This window comes from Harpia harpyja, chromosome 12, assembly GCF_026419915.1.
Source record: "Harpia harpyja isolate bHarHar1 chromosome 12, bHarHar1 primary haplotype, whole genome shotgun sequence".
NCBI lineage: Eukaryota > Metazoa > Chordata > Aves > Accipitriformes > Accipitridae > Harpia > Harpia harpyja.
The window spans coordinates 15,096,397-15,116,841 of record NC_068951.1 but is presented as its reverse complement, the minus strand read 5'-3'; the positions used below and the strand labels follow the sequence as shown (position 1 = coordinate 15,116,841).

At 44.3% G+C, this 20,445-nt stretch overlaps 1 protein-coding gene across 2 annotated transcripts; it reads right to left on the bottom strand.

Annotated features, from left to right (window-relative positions):
• Nucleotides 1-3,826: 3,826 nt before the first annotated feature.
• Nucleotides 3,827-20,439, bottom strand: PPP1R7 (protein phosphatase 1 regulatory subunit 7). Of its 2 annotated transcripts, XM_052803037.1 has the most exons (11): nt 20,315-20,400; nt 19,549-19,626; nt 19,258-19,380; nt 14,907-14,962; nt 13,865-13,930; nt 13,076-13,206; nt 12,003-12,165; nt 8,911-9,027; nt 7,832-7,936; nt 6,790-6,876; nt 3,827-4,213 (listed from the first exon to the last, which is right to left on the bottom strand). In XM_052803037.1, the coding sequence occupies exons 2-11, from the start codon at nt 19,589-19,591 to the stop codon at nt 4,037-4,039; spliced, it is 1,068 nt and encodes a 355-aa protein (XP_052658997.1). In that variant the 5' UTR covers nt 19,592-19,626; nt 20,315-20,400; the 3' UTR covers nt 3,827-4,036. The 2 variants fall into 2 exon arrangements, with proteins under 2 accessions (XP_052658997.1, XP_052658998.1); XM_052803038.1 differs by lacking the exon at nt 19,549-19,626 and having other exon boundaries at nt 20,315-20,439.
• Between the last annotated feature and the right edge of the window lie 6 nt (nt 20,440-20,445).

Genomic DNA, 20,445 nt, shown 5'->3' with positions numbered 1-20,445 from the left:
ATGAAGTCAGTCATGCTGGGAGGATGTACTGGGGGCCTGGAAAACCAGGAATGTGCTCGGGAATCAGGGCAGAGCCCTGCTGAGCCAGGCAGAAGTGCAGGTACCAACCTCCACCCAATTCCCTTCCAGCACCTCAGCCCCCCAGGCACCTTCAACCAACCCCGTCTAAACTTCCACACCTTGGGCCAAATTCTAGCTTCACTTATACCCTTTGCAACTCCTACCAAGTCAAGGGGGTTGCTAGTCAGCACCAAGTTTTGCTTGGTTTGGGTCCTGTGACCTTTCAAAGCCCCGGTCAGACTAGCCGGGAGGGCTGGGGCAATACATGCCAAGCACAGAATCTCCCTGGGGAAACACACCCATGTCCTGTAAAGCTCCGGGCTGATCTACCCCCTGAAAAGCCTCCATCACGCCCAAAAGTCCTTTTGATATCTGGAACACATGGGCATGCATCTCTTCTGAGCAAGCAAGTCTGGACCTAGCCCTCTGGAGCACCTGGCAGCAGAGTTCCTTTGGGTGCAGCATCTGGTCATCGCTCCCACCAGATGGTGATAAAAACCTCAGCCGACCTCCACGACAGCCCAAGAAACAGGCACCTCCAAGCCCTGCTTCGGAGCTGGGGAGGGAGAGCGTGGCGGGGAAGCAGCAGCAAGGCCAGGCTGGTGCCGGGGAGCTGGATGAAGGCACAGGGGTCTGCCGCATCCTGCCCTGCTCCCGCAGCTTCCAGTGAGATCCCCAAACCTGCAGCTTTTTCTACCATACCTGCTGCTAGGGCTCCGGCCCCGCTTGTTCCTCCCACGGTGCCAGATCCAAGCGCCAGCACGGCACGGGGCAAAGGGGTCCTCCCACCGGCCCTACCGCCGCTCTTCACCTGCTTCTCCTCGGGTGGGGAGAGAGCGGGAAGTGCCACCCCACCACTCTAACCCAGCAGTCGACTGCTGCTTCCCGTCTTGGGAAACACCAGGCTCCCTGCGCAAGAGGGGTAGAGCTTGGGGAGAGGAGGAGGAGGGGAGAACAGGTTTGCAAGTACCTTCCTTGTTTGCAAGCACCTTCCTCCAAGCAGCCCGGAGGAGGCCCTGCCTTTGTTTGAGCTGGAGGTGGGGACCCGAATGGCCCTGAACAAACAGGGTTTGGCAGAGCTCGGGGCCACGCATGCAACATGCCACAGACAGGCAGCGAGGGGCAGCAGGTTCCCCCCCTGCACCCTGGAGTCCTGTGCCTGGCCAAGGCACAGGGCTTTTGGGTTGCCAGGGAAGCTTTAAGCACCATGCTCACCTCACACCCGCAAGAGAAAAGTTTCTGCTGGGTTTTTTGCAACACTGGGGAGGGAAGAGGAAAAAAACCCAGCTCTGGTTTGCCTCTCAGGTGCTGCCAACCAAGGGGCAGGCTGCCAGCCAGCAGCCCAGGGGACAACATGGGCATGCAACGGTGATGGCCGCTGAGCAGCTTGTGGACCCAGGGGGGGGCTCAAAGAAACTCACCCCACCAAACACACACACCTGCAGCAGGATGAGGTGAATCGCCCTGGTTCAGCAGCATAGCAGGGTGCAGCTCCCCACCAGCCAAGCCTGGCATCATCCCACCACCTCCAGCAGCTTCTGTGGCAGCACAGGCCAAAGCAGAGCTGTGCTGGGTGAGCAAAAGGAACACAGCCTGTGAAGGGAACCTCCAAAAGCTTCCACAGGGCCATACAGTCCTGCTTAATACTGCCCACCTCCTGCTAAGAAGCAGGGATTCACCCCACTCTTTCAAAGATCAGAATGAATACAAGTACCACCAAGAGCAAATTTTTGAACACCCCTCCCATTTTTCTGTTGTAGTTCTCCATTGTTTGACAAGGCAGCAGGATGGAACGCGGCTCTGATGGGCAGTGGCCCAATGAAACCTTTGAGGCTGATGTGCAGAGACCAGCACATCTCCCGCTAACACCGACACCCCACCCGACCAGAGCTATTGGCTCTGGTCTGATCCCAACAGAGGGAAGGGATCTGCTTCCTTAAAAAACAGCCAGAATTTGCATTTTTGTGCCAGAGAACTTGCAAACCTACACACCACTTGAACAGCTTTCATATTTAATATACGTTTCTTTGCTATGTTCCTCTGCAAGCACGATGGACCACATTGGAAATGTCTCCCAGCTACCTCACAGGTTCACTGAACAGACCAGCACGCACAGAAATCTCCGCCGTGTCTGCTGCAGACCCACTCACTCAATTCTTCTCCCAGTCAGCACACATTGAAACACCCACACCAGCCCACGCCAGGCAGCAGCTGTTCCCCCGGACTGATGACACAACTGTTAGACAAACACAGTCACAGGTGGCAAGTGCTTCCAGGGAGGTTTTCCAGCCACTGAAGGTATGAAGTTCAATTGCCCAGATCAAACATGGGTGCAGAGAGACGGTGATGCCGCATTGCCGTATTTACTGGAAGCAGGACATAATTCATATTGTTTCCCAAGTGTAAATACCATCTGTAACAAAGTGCTACCAAACCATTACCTTGCTGACCAGTAGCGTTAGTATATTTAATATATTAATATCAGTTGTATTAATTTAGTATTAATAACAAGCAAATGATGATGCTAAGACAATGCTGAATACATTGGCCGCAGAACAGACCTGACTAATTCCTAAATACTGCAAGAGGCTGTATTAACGAAAGTGCTTAAGGACTCCTATCAAATAAAGCCTGCTCCAGCAGGCACTGACAGCTTGAAGATGACAGCTGTCACTCAGCAGAGATCAAATAACTAATGACAGACAGATGTACAGCAGTGAAACAAGCAGCAGCTTTACACCACAGTAATCTTGCTGTCTCCCCCCACATCAGTACAAAGCCCTTTTGAGCCCCTTATAGAGGGCTAGGCCTTATTCCTCTCCGCAGTCATACTGCCAAAACTGCTGTCCAAGTGTGTGGCACTCCAGGCAGGTGGGCTTTATAATGAGTTTCTACCAAGGGACCTTGATGGCATTTTTAAGATGAGAGACATGTTTGAAGTCATACTACATCAGTGGCTCCCTCTGGAGTAGGTCCACTCATTTTCAGTAATAATCAGAAGGTTCACTGAGCCTTTCAAACTTTACTTCTGGCTGGGGAGATGTTCAATACGAGCATCGAGGACATGCAGGCCACATCCAGCACTCCCCTGTTCTGGAAGGGATCTGGAAGCGGCCTTGGCTTTAGCCTGGGAAGGATGAGCAACACACCTCAGAATCTGCTGTGCTTTGCTCTCAGTCCTGGGAAATCAGAAGGTAAATGAAGCCACAACCACCAATAGAGAACCTGTAAGCACAGACTAGACCCCTTACCTCCTCACGTGGAATCCATAGACCCTCTTACCTCACTCCTTTTAACCCCTCTTCCAGTTCCCACCTCTGCCTACAGCACGTTTAAACATGGAAGCCCTACAACTAGTGGCTCCGTGAAGACTGGTAGCTTATCCGGGCATGTACACCCCCACACTGCTTTCATACCTCAAGCTACATGTCCTCAATCCTCTAATGAGCTTGCAGCCATGTTTAAAAAAATAAAACCTGCTAACCTTCCCCCCTCCCCGAGTTTTACAAGCAGATATTTAGCCCTGACTCACACCTGATAACCTGGATGGGTGTCTCTATCAGATTCCTCCCCACATCAACACCATCACTGCATTTTCACATTTTCAGACCACCGTTGAGCCTGATCTGGAAGCGATGTTTGCAAGGACATTACTAACCTGAAGGTGTGTCACAGAGTCAACAAAAGTCAGCAAGTGGCTCCAGCCTGTTGCAAGTGCTCACTGCCAAAACCTCCCCCATAAATAACAGACACAAGCACAAGGAAGCCTCTTGTGTTAAGATTTAATAATAATAACAACAACAACATTTCAAAAACAATGAGTGCATTGTACACAAGATCTGGTATTCAGTGCTTTTTATTGACCATTTGCTCTGTGAGTGTCAGTGTACTGAAGACCTGGGGAGTAGTAAGTGGATAAAAAACCCAGTTGGGACACTTCTTCAAGGAGGGCAGGAGAGAGAGGGCAGCAGGAGGTTCAGAATCGAACAAACGTGGCATCAATCTGCCGGACAGTCGGGAGGGCCAGCATGATTTTGCGCCGGTACTGGGGATCCTTCTGCAAGGGGTTTCGCTCCAGATACACGGTTTCCAAGTTCTTCGCTCCTTTCAGCTCATCCAGGTCGCTCCAGCTCTCGACGAGATTATCGTTCATCTGCAGAGCACATACAGGCACACTCACACAGATACTTCCAAGCTAAGCCTGGCTAGCAGGAGCCTAGCCCCACCGACGCTGCTCAGGAGGATTACTACTACCCAGGAGCAGTAACGCTGTACAGTCTTCACGCACATATAAGACGACCCTGTCTACATGATCCTTCTCCCCCTGGAACCTCTGAGATGTGCTCTCCAGTTGCACACTCCAGGCCTCGCTAACCATCTCCAACCTCCCCATGCTGTCCAGGCCTGCAAGTCAAATGTTCCACCCTTCAGACAGCGTATCCAGTCCAACTAGTATGCTGGGAAATACCCAGCAAGACACTGAGACAGTCTCTTTATACAGTGTCCCAGCCCATACGCTGTCCATTTAAGGGTTGGAAATCATTATGTGAAGATTTTCTTCCACTGTGACATCTATCTTTACTTTCATGGCTTCCCAGGAAACATTAAAAAAGGTCCCAAACTGATGTGAAAAGTGGCATTTTCCTCTCCCCTTCACATCACTTCCCCACAAAAACTGTTTCTGTACTCTGCAGAAAGCACCAAGCTCTCCAATTCCGGTTCTCCTCCTGTCAGCCCTGGAGCTGCCCCACTGCTGGCACTGCAAAGGAATTCCCATGCAAGGGGATGAATGCTTCAGCTGCCTGGCAAGGAAGCAAAGTGTGCAACGTGGCCATGTGCTCTCCAACCCAGAGACTTCAGCCACCCTTTGCTTTTGGATACAGAGGCAGTCACTACAGCAATACCACCTTTAAATAAAAAATAAAAATAATTTAAAAAAAAAAAAAATCAACAGATTGGCTCTGGCCCCCCTCAACAACTGTTTTTCCTTGCATCAGGCACCCATGGTAAACTGGAAACTTTGTGCACCCTGTTTGCTGGGTGGCAGATAAGCACCTCTATTTTCTCCAGCTGCCTCCCTCCAGCTAGTTCAGTGAAAGAAAACGGCTTCACCATTGGGACTGTCAGCGTTCCAGCTGGAGACAGCTTTGTAGTTAAGACCCTGGACTAAGATGCTGAAGAAAACCTGCTAGCTCTTTCATTCTGCTACAGCTCATCACAACATTACTTCAGCCATGCCTTGACCTTCGGATGTCTCAGTCCCTCCACTGAGGAGGTGGTACTGGGACACTGTTAAAAGATTCCCGCTGTATCTAGGATGTGAAGTTCTGCTTCCTTAAGGTGTTAAAGGACTTTGTTATGTGGCTTCAACTCCACAGTCAGTGATAAAATATAAATTAGTAGACGCAACACTTGTTCACATCAAAGGAAATCCTGCCCTGCTCTTTATCAAAAAGCACATAACCTTTTTTTTAAAAGCAGTGTTAAAGTGGAAAAAAGGCAGAAGGGCATTTTCTGGGTTCAGCTAACAGATCTTGGCCAATGCTCTGCTGTGACAAAGGACTCTTTAAAGGCACTCATATTCTTGCAAAGGAAGTCCAATGAGGTTAGGATCTTCCCTTTACTTTCTGTAAAACAAGTGGAAACAGCTGTGCAACGCCGCCTTCTATAAGCAGAGCAACAGCAAAGAGGAAGACTGGAGGAAATTGCAAAGGATCACAACAGGTCCTGCACCAGCCATGCTGCACTGTCTCATTTTTACCACCCAAAAGATATCATGTTAAACGGGCTTCTCAGCTCCTGATTTAAAGAGTTCCTTATGGAGTAGGCACAGCCAGATAACACCACTGGCCATCTGCTAAGCCACACTGCAAGATGAGGAAAATGGTCCAGGTAGCCTGGACTTCAGGCTCTAGCTTGGTTTCATTTGCAGCTGCTTTCTACTCCTTTTATCTCAGCCTCTGCCCAAGAACTGAACTCCAAATGACACACATTAAGCAGCACAACTCTTATTCTCAGCCTTGACATGCAGAAACTCTACAAGAGCTAAAGCATGAGCCAACTCATGGACATCTGCTGCTTTTTCCCCCAAACTTTAGCAGATTTGTGCACTGCTCGCAGATATGGCAGGGTACAGATGCTTCAGGAGGGGGTGTCTCTGCATATTTCCTGACCAGACTTATGAATGACAAAGGGCTTAGCTATTTAGGGTGCCAGTAAGAAACAGAAGCAACCCTAAACAGTTATCTACCTCATAGGACTGGAAGTAAACCGGAAGATGGTTTCATTTTCTTCATATTTATAACAACATGAACATATCGACTCTGCTCTAAACAGGTACTGCACTCCGGTGCAGTGGTGAGACAGTATCAGCTTCCCCCATACACTGTCATGCTCACTTAAAGAAAGATGAGATCTGCAAAAATAGGACACAGTAGGGCTGTTTCATAACCATCACAAGTGGGAAGGCAGGGCCTATTTCCTAGGTAGAGACAGGCTTGTTACCACTAAGCAAAGCCCTGCAAAGAATTTTTTAAGCTCAACTCTTTCCTTAGAAGAAACCATCATATACTCCATCCATGCACACTGTTAAGATCTTAGCTGGTCACCAGCACAAGAAGAGTTTACTCCAAGACATACATGTACACCACCCTCCCAGTGCTCCCCATCAGAAGGGTTTCTTTCACTGTTGCACAGACATTTCAGGGAACAGCTCCAGCCTGGGCTTACCCAGAACTCCTGCAGCTCTGTTAGGTGACTGATATTTTCAATCTTCTTGATTCTGTTGGATGCAATGTCCAGCATTGTGAGTTTGTTCTAGACAAGCAAACACAAAAACATTAGGCTGGATTTCCTTTCATCTTCTCTGTCCCACTTTTTTCAGGCCCAGAGTTGGAAACTGTCAGAAGCAAAGACATGTTATTGCCAGCTGCTTACATGCAGCACAAGACCTCTCACTGCCTAAATATAGCAAGGAAGACTGTTTTTGATTAAGCTGGGTTACTGACCTCCCAGAAGCCATGTGACAAAAATGAAAGCAATTACTGGCCAGATGGCAACTGCCAGCCAAGGGCTCCTAAAAAGTGAGCTTTCCTCGTAGTACATTAAGAAGAGGAATCCATTAAAAATCAGATCTTAAGCGTCCTCTCAAGCAGCAGAGTTGAACAAACTTTTTGCAGCAGGAAAGCCTACAGTTTTAGAAAAAGGGTTTTTTCCTGCCTTGCACACAGCCAACTAAGTTCCAGATTGTCTCTGCTCTCTGACAATGCCATCCACTGTTGGGTCAGAATGAAAACGCTACAGGCTTCTGTGAAATCAGTCCCATTCAGAAATCTCAAATGTATACTGACACGAAGGCAAGCCACACGCCACAGCTTGTCTCCCTTACTCCCAGCTCCAGTTGTTGTCCTATTGAAAAGAACTCATGATTATCTATAAACTGCTGTCTGAAAGGCTGCAGCAGAGACAGCCAGCTGTGGCCATCAGCTTTTCCACTGCTGAAGATCAGCCAGGCCGCTGCATTAACCACATCTTGTGTTTCCCCTCCCCAGGTCATAACAACAATTCTACTCCAAAAGATCTGGAGGAGCTTCACCCATGCAAGATATTTTAACATAACAAATACTTGGATCTGTGTGGTCGTTTCAAGAGACTCGGGACCCCCCATGTAACTGGGGAAACTGAGGAACAAAAACTTCCAGAAAAGCACAGCCACTAAGGGGAGCAGCTTAGGGCAGTAATTCTGTCACACAGTTAGCAAGAGCCTGCTCACATTGTTCTCCAGTCCCTCGATGACTTCGATGCCATTGTGGCTGAGGTACAACTCGCGCAAATTCACCAAGCTCTGCAGCCCCTCAATCTTGGTCAGACGGTTATTCTGAAAGTGTAACAGCGGTTTAAGTCCACTCTAAACAAACCAAAACCCAAGCGAGTCATTGGAGAAAAAGCATTTCTCTGAAGTATGGATGGGAAGGGGAAATGGTCTGCTTGGATCCACATCAATCTCATGAGCTCAGCTCGTTTGACCTCTCTACCACCGATGCACCATGGGAGCCAAAGTCTAAGTTTAGAAGAATCAGACTCTGACCTTCCCATCAAAAGTTGTAGCCTGAAAGTTTTCCACTTGGTATCTTTAGAAACAATAGGCCTACGCATTAATAGCGTTCATTTTGTAGGTCTTTTTAATGTGATGGGTCAGAAGGGAAGTTACAACACTTCAATACACTCTGCTGTACATAATTCTTTATGTCCTATAGAATAATGATGCATACAGGTACTACAATATGTAGCAAGTATGCCTTTCTTGGCAACAGCTGTAAAGGATACCAGAATGCACTACCATTGGCATATGGATGAGAGGGAGACTCAATGAAAGAAATTAGTTGAGTATCTTTTATCCCACCTTTGACAAAGGAATAAACTTTCCATAAGCTCATTAAGGACAAATTTCACTTAGCACAGGCTTTTTCACATTTATTCCCTCTTCAGGAAGAGGGTAGTGACACTGAGCCTGCTGCCACTATAACAACTTCCCTGGCATAACTCATTTGATGTTATTGTAACATATTAGGAAACAGTACATCAGGAAGAAAATGGGGGATAACGTACATTTCCTCTTCTCTCTTCCATAAAAATCAAACATTTTTTTATCATTTTATCAGTGCCTGTCAATCTCATTTAGTATTAAAGGATGAGAAAAGACAGCACAGAGAATATCACACTTCCTTCCAGTACAGGAGTTTGATTCAGACACTGAAGACCTGCTGATTCAGAAGAGCTTAGCCTAAATCACAAGGTGGTTCATGTAACCAAGGCTGTTCAAAACATAACAGTACAAAGTAGAATCAATACCTGTATACTGAGCACAGTCAAGTTTGTCAGAGCATCCAAGTTCTGGAGCTTGGTGATTTTATTCTTTCCAAGGAACAGACTATCAAGATTAGCCAAAGTATCGATGTTTTCAATTGCCTGCAAAATGACCAAAGGAGACAGTGTTATCACTGCGATGCAAAACTCCAACCTGTGGATGTGGTCGGCATTTTACAGCCTTGACCCATGGAGCTGCACTCCTGATAAACACAAGCCTGCCAACTCCACACACAAAGCGTGCAGAAAGTAGGGCCTCCCTTGTGACCCAAGAGCAGAGTAAGTGCAGGATTTTGTGCAGTGACAGTGAACCTCAGCTGGTGTTGACAGCTGGCTTGCGGCACTACTATTCACTGATTTTCAGCGAGGGTCATGTTGCTTTGTCCCAGCTGTTGCCTCCACTGTCCAGGCAGCAAGAGCAGAGAATGAAAAGGCTCAGGGAGCACTGAAAGTGGCATTCCCTGGGCCATAAGGTGTATCCAGGGCAGGAGATACTCATTTGTGAAGCAAGAAAAATCTGTCACTAGTGAATGGAAAGAGAATCTGGGAGAAGAAAGTACCATTTGCAAATTTAGTCCTGACCATCAGGGACTGCATAACACAGTCCGAGGCAAGCTGTTTAGCTTCTCTGCACAACAGTTTCTCTGTGACAAGCAAGGTTAACTGTCTCATGGGTGTATGTGTTAATATATTTAACTACTGGCTACATATTCATGCTACTGGCAGAACATACACTTATCAATTTAAGTGATGTACATGTTTTAAATATACACACTACTGGCAGAACATATACACTATACCAGTTTAAGTCCTGAGCTCAGCCTTCAGTGGGAGAAAATAAGAATCTCTGTGAGGCATCAAGAACCACCATATTCTTTATTTATAAAGGACAGGGCACCAGAAAGCACAAACAAGAGAGAGAAAAAAGGGCAAGAAAAGGGGAAAAGGGTGGGCTTAGAAAAGGCTCCTGTAAACAGAAGGAAAGAAAACACAATGTTTTTTTGCAGGGGAAAGCCTCTTAATTAAAAAAAAAGTGCTGTTAAAAGAGACAAGAATTTTAAAAAACATACTTCAGCTCACAGAAGAACAGTAATATGGATATAGATACACACACTGCTGTGCATCTGTGCTCAAGTACCTTGTGACATCTCAGCTTTTCCACATCCTTCTTGCCTGGCAGAATTTCAGAGACTAGCAGTGCTGGTGAGACAGGCCACTGAGTCCTACCACCACTTAGTACTCTGTGTGCATGTGTGCACGCGCGTGTGTGTGCACGCGTGTGTGTGTGCACGCACACGTTTACCTGTGCATGTATAAAAAAAGGAAGAGGAAGATGGACACAAACACACACGCTATGAATTTATAGATACGCTCTGGAAGGGAAAGAAGCTTTTCAACCTCTATCCCACAACTGCCAACAGATTCAACATAAGGTGTTTATCAGCTCAGATTTGGATTCACCCTCCTTCTAGCCTGTGGACTTACCCCTGTTTTGACCTTGCAAGAAAATGATATATTTGTTGCTCATTGTTGCTCCCCCAGCCCTGAAGAGGAAATATTTGTGACTCTAAGGACACTGAGAAGAAACAGTCAGGTGAAAAAAAAAGCTACTTGAACCTATAAAAAAGCCACACTTAAGTGAGAGTATGACACAGATGGACACGAGGGGAAAAAAACCCTAAGGAACAAATAAAGAAGTGCTTGCCTTATAGTTGCCTCAGTCCAACTTTGGAAAAAAAAGCATGAAATGTATCAGCTCAAGCATGAAGTTCTGCTTCCCCACCATTCATAGAAAAGGAACAGAACTACAGTGCTTATTAAGTCATGACGGACTCCAGGGTAAGTGTGGTCCGAAAGGTTAGAGTGCATGCAAAATGACTAAGACAGCATCACTGCAGAAGCTTTAATGCACAGGGGATGAGTATATCAGGCACCTCAGAGCCAAGAAAGCTGCCTGAACAGAGAGTCCATAGGCTTTTACCCTAAAGAGTTAAGGATATGCCCACCTGTAAAGCACATAGCCAGACCACCCCACCAACAGAACACTATTAAGAGAGTTCTACGTGCCTCCAAATAACATGAGATGTATTTCTTCATGCCTAGCCTAGGCACAGGTTACTCACTCCAGTAAAGCAATTAGAAGCATAGAGCAGTGCTGTTTGAAGAACCCAGAATAGAATTAACAGATAAACAGAAAAAACGCTAGTTAGTGTGCTTCCACAAGGCTTGAAATACAGAGGAAAAACAGTTCTTTTCCCAATTTGCTCCTTCAGCATAACAAGTAATTTTTCAGAGTTTGTAAATGGGGGGTGCCAGCTTAGACAGTTTTCAGATTGAGATGCACTCGTCTGTTACAAGGATTTTCTAAAGCATATATAATTGAAAAAGCTTCTAAAAAATTAATAGTTTACTTTGCATGTTGCAAGTCTTTTGTGTCATCTGTTTCACCAGTTCTCTTACAAACTGGGCAATATGCAGAAAAGCATACCTTAGGGACAGGAGAGACTACTCAGAACTGCTTCCCTTTATGTGGCATAGATTTTAAATCACCTAAATTGAAAAAGTCACAAATTGCACTATAAAAAAAAAAGTAATCAGCAGCACAGTACCAGGTTTTTCAGGCATTTCAGAGCAAAAATCTTTTTCCTGAGTGAGACTGACATAGCAGGTTATCAGTTACACACACAAATCAAACTAGAATTAAATTTGCATTCAATAGGTTTTATCAACACAGCTCCAGCCTCTAGGAAGGTAAGAGAAAACAATAATTGCTAGTTTTGATAGGCTTGGCTCTCTTGCAGGAGGAAACTGTCATCTGCAAACGGCAACACACAGGGGATGCACAAGTTCATTAAAGAGAGAAATTCATAAATAGTAATTTAGTAGCCAGGCAATACACGCATACATAATTAAAGAATCCAGCATGCGCAGCAATAAGCAATTACACATTAAATGACAGGAACAATAAAAAGAACAAAATTGCAAGTAAAAATCAATGAAGTGCACTTTCAGAAAAGGCTAATCCCAAGCCAAAGAGCACAAAACTCTCCAGCTAACATCTTGTAGAGCAAGCCTACCCGAATTCGATTGGATCCCAACTCTAACATCTGTAGCATCTGCAAGTTGCTCAGATTCTCAATTTTGCTGATTTTGTTGTTGACAAGGAAGAGTTTTTTCAGTTGGGCAAGACGATCTAGTCCTTCAATGTGTCGCAGAACGTTAAAGGAGATGTCCAGGATCCTGAGATAAAACAGAACAAAGGTCTCTTCAGTCCATCAGGCATGGATGATTCTGGAAGAGGCACTTGTAAATCGGTGGGGAACCTCACTACCTGCAGAGATCAAGCAATTTGCTAGGCCTTGAAGCTAGAGTCATAAGTGTCATTTCTTTTTATCAGAAATGACAACAAATATAATTTTCAAAATATTTCTATTGTGTGTCAGGGGAAAAAGTTAAAAAAAAAAAAAAAAAAAAAAGATCTGTCATATGCAGAAGATAGCTATCCTTTTGCTCAGCCATGGAGCTGCCACTGTGGGAGGCAGCCAAACTTCAGTACCACATATTTCTTGGGAAAGGTATGTGCCTACAAGATCTGCCTCTGACAGGACAATGACAAGGCCTCCCATAAGCATGAAGCAGTTATGACTGTGGGAAGTAGGTCAGTCCTCCTCACCCCCAGTGGGAACAGTTTTGTAATGTATCTCCAGAGTGATCACAGACAAGTGCCAGAAACTGGGAAGAGCACTACTCCTTCCCTAACACCCTCCAAAAAAAGTCCTAATCTCACCTGAAATCTCTTGTCATTTTTTGCAGGAATAAAACCTGTTATATGGAGCTCTTGCTGCCAAGAGCAAGGGGTACCTGAGTGCTTCCACACCTGCATGGAAGCTGCAACCACCTATCATTCTCGCTGCCTTATACAGCACACATTTCATTTGCAGCTGACTGCCCCTGGTGAGCTTCAGGATAATGAAACTGGTTTACTGCACAGGTTAACTATCAATGGAGAACAGACATTATCCTTCACAGAGCACCCAAATGAATCATAAGAAAGGCATGGGTGATAAATACTGCAGTTAAGTACAGCATGAGTAATTCAGTGAGTGGCAAACCACCCTCAACCTGATCCTGGTGATTTCCCCAGACTCACTCAAGTTCCACCAGAGACTCCAAGTTCTCAATCTTCCGAATTTGATTGTCATAGAGATCCAGTTCCCGCAAGGTCTGCAATTGCTCCAGGTTCTCAATGCGCTTAATCAAATTCTGACGGAGACACAGAGTCTAATAGTTGGGGAAAAGTTTAAAAACAAACAGGAAAATGGATATGAATGACGGCATGTAATGCCTTTTGGCATACAGACAACAAGGTTGGGGTTTTTTTCCCCCATTAAGTTTTGTTGGATTTTGTTGGGGGTTTGTTTGTTGTTGTTGTTTTTTTTTTTTTAAATAGAATCTTTTCTTGTTTTATTCCAACTCTACAGAAGAAAATCTTTTTACCACAAAGATGGTCAGACGCTATAACAGCAGCCCCAAGAGGCTATGTAATCTCCATCCTTGGGAATACTCAAGAGCTTGACTGGAGAAGGCCTCAAGCAACATGCTCTAACGGGACCTACTTCGAGCAGGGGTTTACTAGAGACCTCCAGAGGTCTTTCCAAGCTGCATTATTGTATGTTAAGCCTGCTGTGTGAGTACAGAATGTATCTCTCAGGATGAGCCCTCATGCATCATCTCTCATCCATTTCCAAAACCAATTTGCAAAACCCCAGGATTTTTATTACTGCCTGACAAATGGGTAAACACTACCTCCTTCAGTTAAACATGAAGTGAACTCATTAGGATCTCAGTTAAAAAGAGACTCCTGTATCTGTCCTCTTATAGGTTAGCTATGCAAAATCTCCAGTTCCAAGAGGCATTCTCTATTCCTTAGGACTGTTACCTTCACTTTCTTGAGCACCTCAAATCCTTCAATCTTCCCAATTCGAAAATGATTCAAGTCAACATCCTGAAAGACAAATTGAGGGATTCAACAGTTGTTTCAGAACACTCTTCAAAGACCAACCTGGTACTTTGTTCTAAGGAAAATTAGAGTCTTACAAAATGTGTAGCTCATTAAAACTTCCCTTCAAAGAGCTTGTGAAAATTGCATTTGGCACATGATTTTACCATCACAGGTGAAGTATGTGGCCTAAGCTTGTCAACTGCAAACACAGCATCTGTGAAAAGGCAACAGCCCTTTCCTGAGTCTGAGCATTGTTTTGCCAAAATTAGAAATCTTTTGCAGTAAATTCTGAATTTACTGAGAGACAAATTCTGCTGTCTAGCATGAATAAAGCATTGCATAAAATTCTCTTACCCACTTTGCTAGGGCTTAACTGGAACACACCTTGCTATTTCCAGTTCCAGGCCTCAGATGAACAGGAACCACTGACAGTTCAAATATCTGGTGGTTCTGTGAACATTAACTCTGCACCGGTGATCAGCTGATGCACTTCACATCTGTGCTGTCCAGCCCCAGATGTTCCAGTTTTGCAGGTCAATCAAAAAGAAATAGAGCACTTCACCACCCAAGCTCAAAAACTCTCCAGCTAACAGGCTCATGAGGCTGCTGGTGCCAAGGCACAAGGCTGGTTAAGCAGCTGTGCCTATTACAAATCATGGGTCTGACAGTAGCAATCAGTTCATTAAAGATATTCTCACAAAAGCTCATAGCCCATCGATAATGCTTGCAGCATAGCTCCACTTTCAGTGCCTCCACGCTTAATTTAAAATTCTAAATTACTAACAAAAAAGTTTCAGCTACTGATCAAGAATAAAACACCTCTACTTCTAGTCTAAAGGCTTCGAACCAATTCCAGGGAAGATCATGGTAGCCAGCACCTTCAGAAGAATTAGATCTTTTAACCAGGTTTCAATACTTGCCTTTGCCCATCTTTTCTTCCTGCTGTATAAAGTCCGTAAGGACAAAAATCTGCCTTTACCTCAGCTTCTGGGTCCAGGCTAATTGTTTCCATGTCCACTGGCGTCTCTGCTTCTCCTGCAGGAGAAGCAAATACATTATAAACTTCTGCTACCTGATAGCTAAAGGCAAGATGACAATGGCTAACATCTGGAGAGACAAAGGGAGCAAATGCTCCTCAGAAGAAGAAACACATTAGATGCACAGTTCAGATATTCTGCTGCATTAAAAATACACTTTACCTATTTGGCTTTCATTGTGACAGCTAGTTATGAAAAAAAAACTTTTCTTAACAACAGAATTTCATGCCTAGATGGAAAAGACAGAAAAAAAAGCACGTTCCCCAGTTTACCTGTGTGGCTGCTGAATAATGCTGGCTCAAGACTGATTTGGGCGGGATTCCTTTTCTTTACACTTAGGGCCACCATCCCTCTGAACATACACCATCCAAAGTGCCTATGCTCCTCCGATAACCTAATACAACATTGCCAGGAAGGAATCTAAACTGTCTAGTGATAGTGCCAGGAGGGACCAAGCATCTCAGCAAACCCACCCTTCAGCTTTGCTTTCATAAATACTGCCAGTTTATGTCAATGTTGTGCACGCTTTTGCATGGATCCCCCTTCTTTTGTTTGGCTAAACTCACTAATATGCTAGAAAACATCGTTTATCACACTGCATACATTTTCTTGGGAAATGCCTTTATAGCTCTGGAAGACAGCCCAACATTTGCTGTGCTTCTATCACTGCACAAGAGGGAGCGAAGTTTACCGGATAAATTCATGCTGAATAATTCATGCCCGATTCCCATTTGTTGAAGATCATGCGCTGGTTGCATCGATTTCCAAAGAAAGTCTAATTCGACTTTGAAAAACAGACATACAACACGCAACCCCTTTCCACTTCATGTGTGTAGCTTCTGTACATACTACCAAAAAACCAAGGAACTTTAATTATGGTCAAATCCCAAATGCTTTGCATTAACTCCTGCATTACTGTATGCAAGCTCATTCCATTAACCCAGAATTAATGACTATTTTTATAGCCCAGCACGGTTACAACATTCTTGTAAATGACCAATGTCCCCTATACTTAACGAGTGTTTTTCCTACTGATGCTTGGCATTGTAAGTAGTATTGTAAGGATGAACAGTACAAGAATTACAATCTTTGATACTGCCATCAAACTCCAAGTTTTTGATAGCTCCACACACCATCATTTACCTTGCTGTATTTGGGCTACTGCTCTTGCCTGGGCATTCAAACAGGAATGAGCACTAACTGAACTGACTCACAGAAGTTAACACTGAAAAGCAATCCTCTGCCCCTCATCTTTTAATATGCTTTATAGCATAAATTAGCAGGGAGCATAAAGTATATTTTGGGGATGCAAAATGAGCTGGTAGGCTTGGTGACATTGAACAGTGGTATCGAAATGCCACCACAACTGACATGCATACATATGCCTGTCAGCATTTTAGCAGTGGGCAACACTTGAATTTTCTTATTTTTCTTCCAGATCAGGAGCCATGCACTTCAGCAGGGGACTGGGATACCCTACCCTGCTGCTACCAAGGTTGCATCTCCTTGATCTATGTCTAGGGTACAAAGGCTGCCAGCACAAAGCGCTCCAAGACAAACAAGCACCCTAGCTGAATTTACAGCCAACAGGAACACAGCCCAAGTTTGGAACAACAGTTATTTGAGATAATCACATAAAAACCCAAACTATTTCCCTTGCATTAAGTTGCACTAGCAGTAAGTTAATGCTCATGGTGAAGGAACTTGTCCTTTTGAGACTTCAAAGTTGTCCAACAATAAAGCCAGTCATGCACTCAGTGAAAAAAAAAAAAATCTTCAACAAAAGAAAAATTCAAGCCAAAAAAATTCTTCAACCTGGTTTGGCTGGCAGGCTTCTCTATAAAATTACATGTTTCATCACAGCACCCATTACAGACCATTTATACACATTTGGTTTTGGCAATGTGTTAAATACTCTGTTCCAGGATCTGTCAAAGGGTAGGTAGCTCCTTGTATTTTTGCCATATGGCTTCAAGTGACCAGTCCTGGTAGAGCCAATGTGGGGAAAAAAGCACTCAAGTCCGAAGGCACAAAACCAAATCACACAGGATATGTATATCGAATTCACTGAAATAAAAGCAATTTAAAACTGAACACAGAGGCAATAGCGTTTATGTAACAAGACCAACTCTCATAAAGTTTATGCAGTATGTATAAAACACTCTCCATATAGCAGTCTGAGTGAGATGTGTATACTGAGAACACTCATAAATCAGTCTTGGTATAAGAATGTTAAAGTACATTTTCTCTCAAAGAGAAAGAAAAATGGTTCTAGCAAATTTACAGTCCTATCAATTGTCAACCTACATTTTATTTATGAACCAAGTGGACATAAAGCACCCTAAACTGACCCTTCTACAATCACTTTATGATCAAAACTGTAATTTCACTTGCATGCAGTAAGTATGCAGACAGCACTTTAGTCCACAATTTTTAATGCAGTAGGTTTCTCAAGAGGAAAAAAACATTGCTCTGGCAGTGAAGTTACTTAAGTGAATTTTTGTGTAACCCATGCCTGCAAGCTACACAGCTTTGCAGATGTAGGAAAAAAATACGACATTCAGGAAACCCAAATTCTGCAGTACGGAACAGTAGTTACTGAGTTATGTAAGTTCACAGTACCACAAGCATTTAAAGCAACTAAAAGCCTAACTACACTTTTTAACTGCATATGCATGAAAAATATTATAAATAGCTAAGTTATAAGATTTCTAAACAGAGGCGCTATTCCTCAGAGAATTAGCTAAATGATTAATTTGAAATTTCAGCTGCTTGAGCTCTTTCTATTTATGATCTTCTGTGACAAATGTGGAAAACTCTTCATTTTCCTTTCACTGAGAAACTCAAAGCTGGCTGCGGAAATTAACTCAAATGTTCCAAAAATTTCCTCTGCTTGGTTTCTGCCCTAGTAGAAGTTTTCTGAATCCTAACAGTTTGGAAGAAGTAGTAACAATACAGCCATTACATTAAATAGTACCCAGTGTAACTCAGTGACCAAATCGAATGTGTTTTTCTTGCTTTCACTGGAATAAAAGTACGTAACTTGAAATATTTTCTCTAATATTGTAATTCCTGGGGGAACAACATACAGAATATATCCACAAACGCACAGCTAAATTACGTCAGCTGAACGCTCAATATTACATGCATGCAAAGGAAAACTGTGACTGACTGATCTTCATGGTTGTATTAATCATATACTGCTTGGGATGTACAATTTGCAAGGTGTGCTCTGACACTTTTACAGACATCACCACAGCATTTTTCCATTAATATATAGGGTTTTTATATGATCAACAATGAATTAGACTAGATAGAGTTCATTTAGTTAGGAGATGAGATTTAAAATTCTCATAATAATTTACTAGTATGGAAAATACTTTTGCAAATTCTAACAGGCAAGGTTAAGATTAGGAGGGATCTGCAGCAGACGCACAGTCAAAAAGGATTAAAGTTTGCTGCATTATTTCACTTCCATTTCCAGACCAATAATAATCACACAAGCATCTCTATCAAAAGGACACTATTACATCTCAGATTGTTAGCTAGCACCAAAAGTCCAGATCATATTGCCATACAGGGTCTTCAGAAACAGATCTGCTCATGACAAATTCTATGCAAGCTACTGAAAAGCAAACCCTTCCACCAAACATGCACAGGCTTAAAAAAGTCTGTCAACATTTCTACCCAATGTTCTAATACAAACAGTAAATACAGTAGCAAAAGTTTAAAGTCAAGAGGATTCAAACAGATATAATTTTGATAGGTCTTAGAATTTTTAAATTAAGAAAATAAAATTGACAGCTTCCTTCAATCTATCTAGAAATAGTCATCTTTGCCTTCCAAAGGAATCTGGCAACTCTTTAGGTAGAAAAACTACATACACTAAAGCAGAACTATGAAAAGCTGCTTATGTTTATTTCTAATGAACATTTCCAGCATCTTTCCACATAAAGTTAGTATGTTTCCATAACAAAAGTATGAATAAAGGTGTTTTGCATTTTGATATTAAAGATTTGAAAGAGAAATGTGGATGGATAAATAAATAAGAAAAAAACCAAAGGTCTAATATCAGTGGTTCCATTAAAAGAAGGCAGCTTTATTTTAGCAATGATAACACTATCATGTGTTTATTTGTAGAGAAAACTGCTCTAGGGCAGATTCACGTTGTTCACTAACATTGATACAACCATCACACAGCCACAAGAAACACGAAGGACTGATACATGTACGCTACTGTATGCGCTAGCAAGACGACACTTCCTAACACGATCATTTAGGCTGGCAAGGTACCTGCGGAGTTCTCGCCATTCTGCTCATCTCTCAGGCTCTGCTGACTGAGGTCTGTTACTAAGCGAACTGCTTGCTTCTTCCCTTCTTCGTCTCCTGACTCCTCCGATTCAATCCGCTTATCAACTGCATAAGATACATAATAGCAGAATTAGGCTATTTTCAGCAGTGGGGCAGGGGGGAAGAAGTAGCAAGCAGATATAATAACCAGGATTCACATATACCACTATGCAGTTAGTAGAAATCCTAAGTTAACTAAATGAAAGGTTTAGTCTTAAATAAAAGGCCTCTTACCCCTTGTTTCTACTTTGATTTTGGATGCACTTTTTCCTCCCATCACATCTTCCTAAAACCAACAATCTGGGAAGAAGACTGGAGGAAAAAGGAAATTTCTTAGATCAATGAAGTGCAATTCCAAAGATTACGGAGATGGAATTAGAACTATCACATTTTTAAAACTTTTAGGAAAAAATCAGTATCGTGTACAATAGTACCAATGACATGAAGAAGTGAAGGCATCAAAAAATAATTAAAAAAATCCCTGCACGTAAAAGCAACCGGCTCCCCAGCACAGCCTGCGAGATCCCTTCACCGCTTACCCAGCCACAAGTCTGCTGGCCACCCTGGCCCCAGGGACCTGAAGCTCCTCGCTCCCCCCTCAGTATTTGCTCTCGTTTCACGGGACGACTGAGGAAAAGCAACGCCATGCCAAGGGATTTCTTTCCTATTATCTTTATTTTTTACGTCACGGTCATCTCCACAAACCCACTTTTCCACCTCTCGTGCCGGGAGCCCCCGGGGAGGTGGAAGGCGTCGCGCCATGCCCCAGGTAATACACAAACCGCTCCCCCTGGCTCGGGCGGCCCGCCCCGGCTCGGCGAGCAGCCAGGGCCCCGTTCCCGCCCCCCCGGGCACCCGCCCTCGGGGTGGACACCCGCGGGCTGCCCAGCCGCAGAGGGCCCACAAGCCCCACCGCGCGCAGCTGGTAGCCGCCCCGCCGAGCGGCGGTGCCCGAGCGGCGAGCCGTCCCGACCCCTCAGCGGCCGCGGCCGGCTCTCACCCTCCATCATCTCCTGCGGTCCCTCTCCGCTCTCCGCCGCCATATTGCTTCTCCTCTCACCGCCCCCTTCCGGAAACCGCCTCAACCGTCATCGCAGCCAATCAGAGCCCAGTGCTGGCTACGGGCCGCAG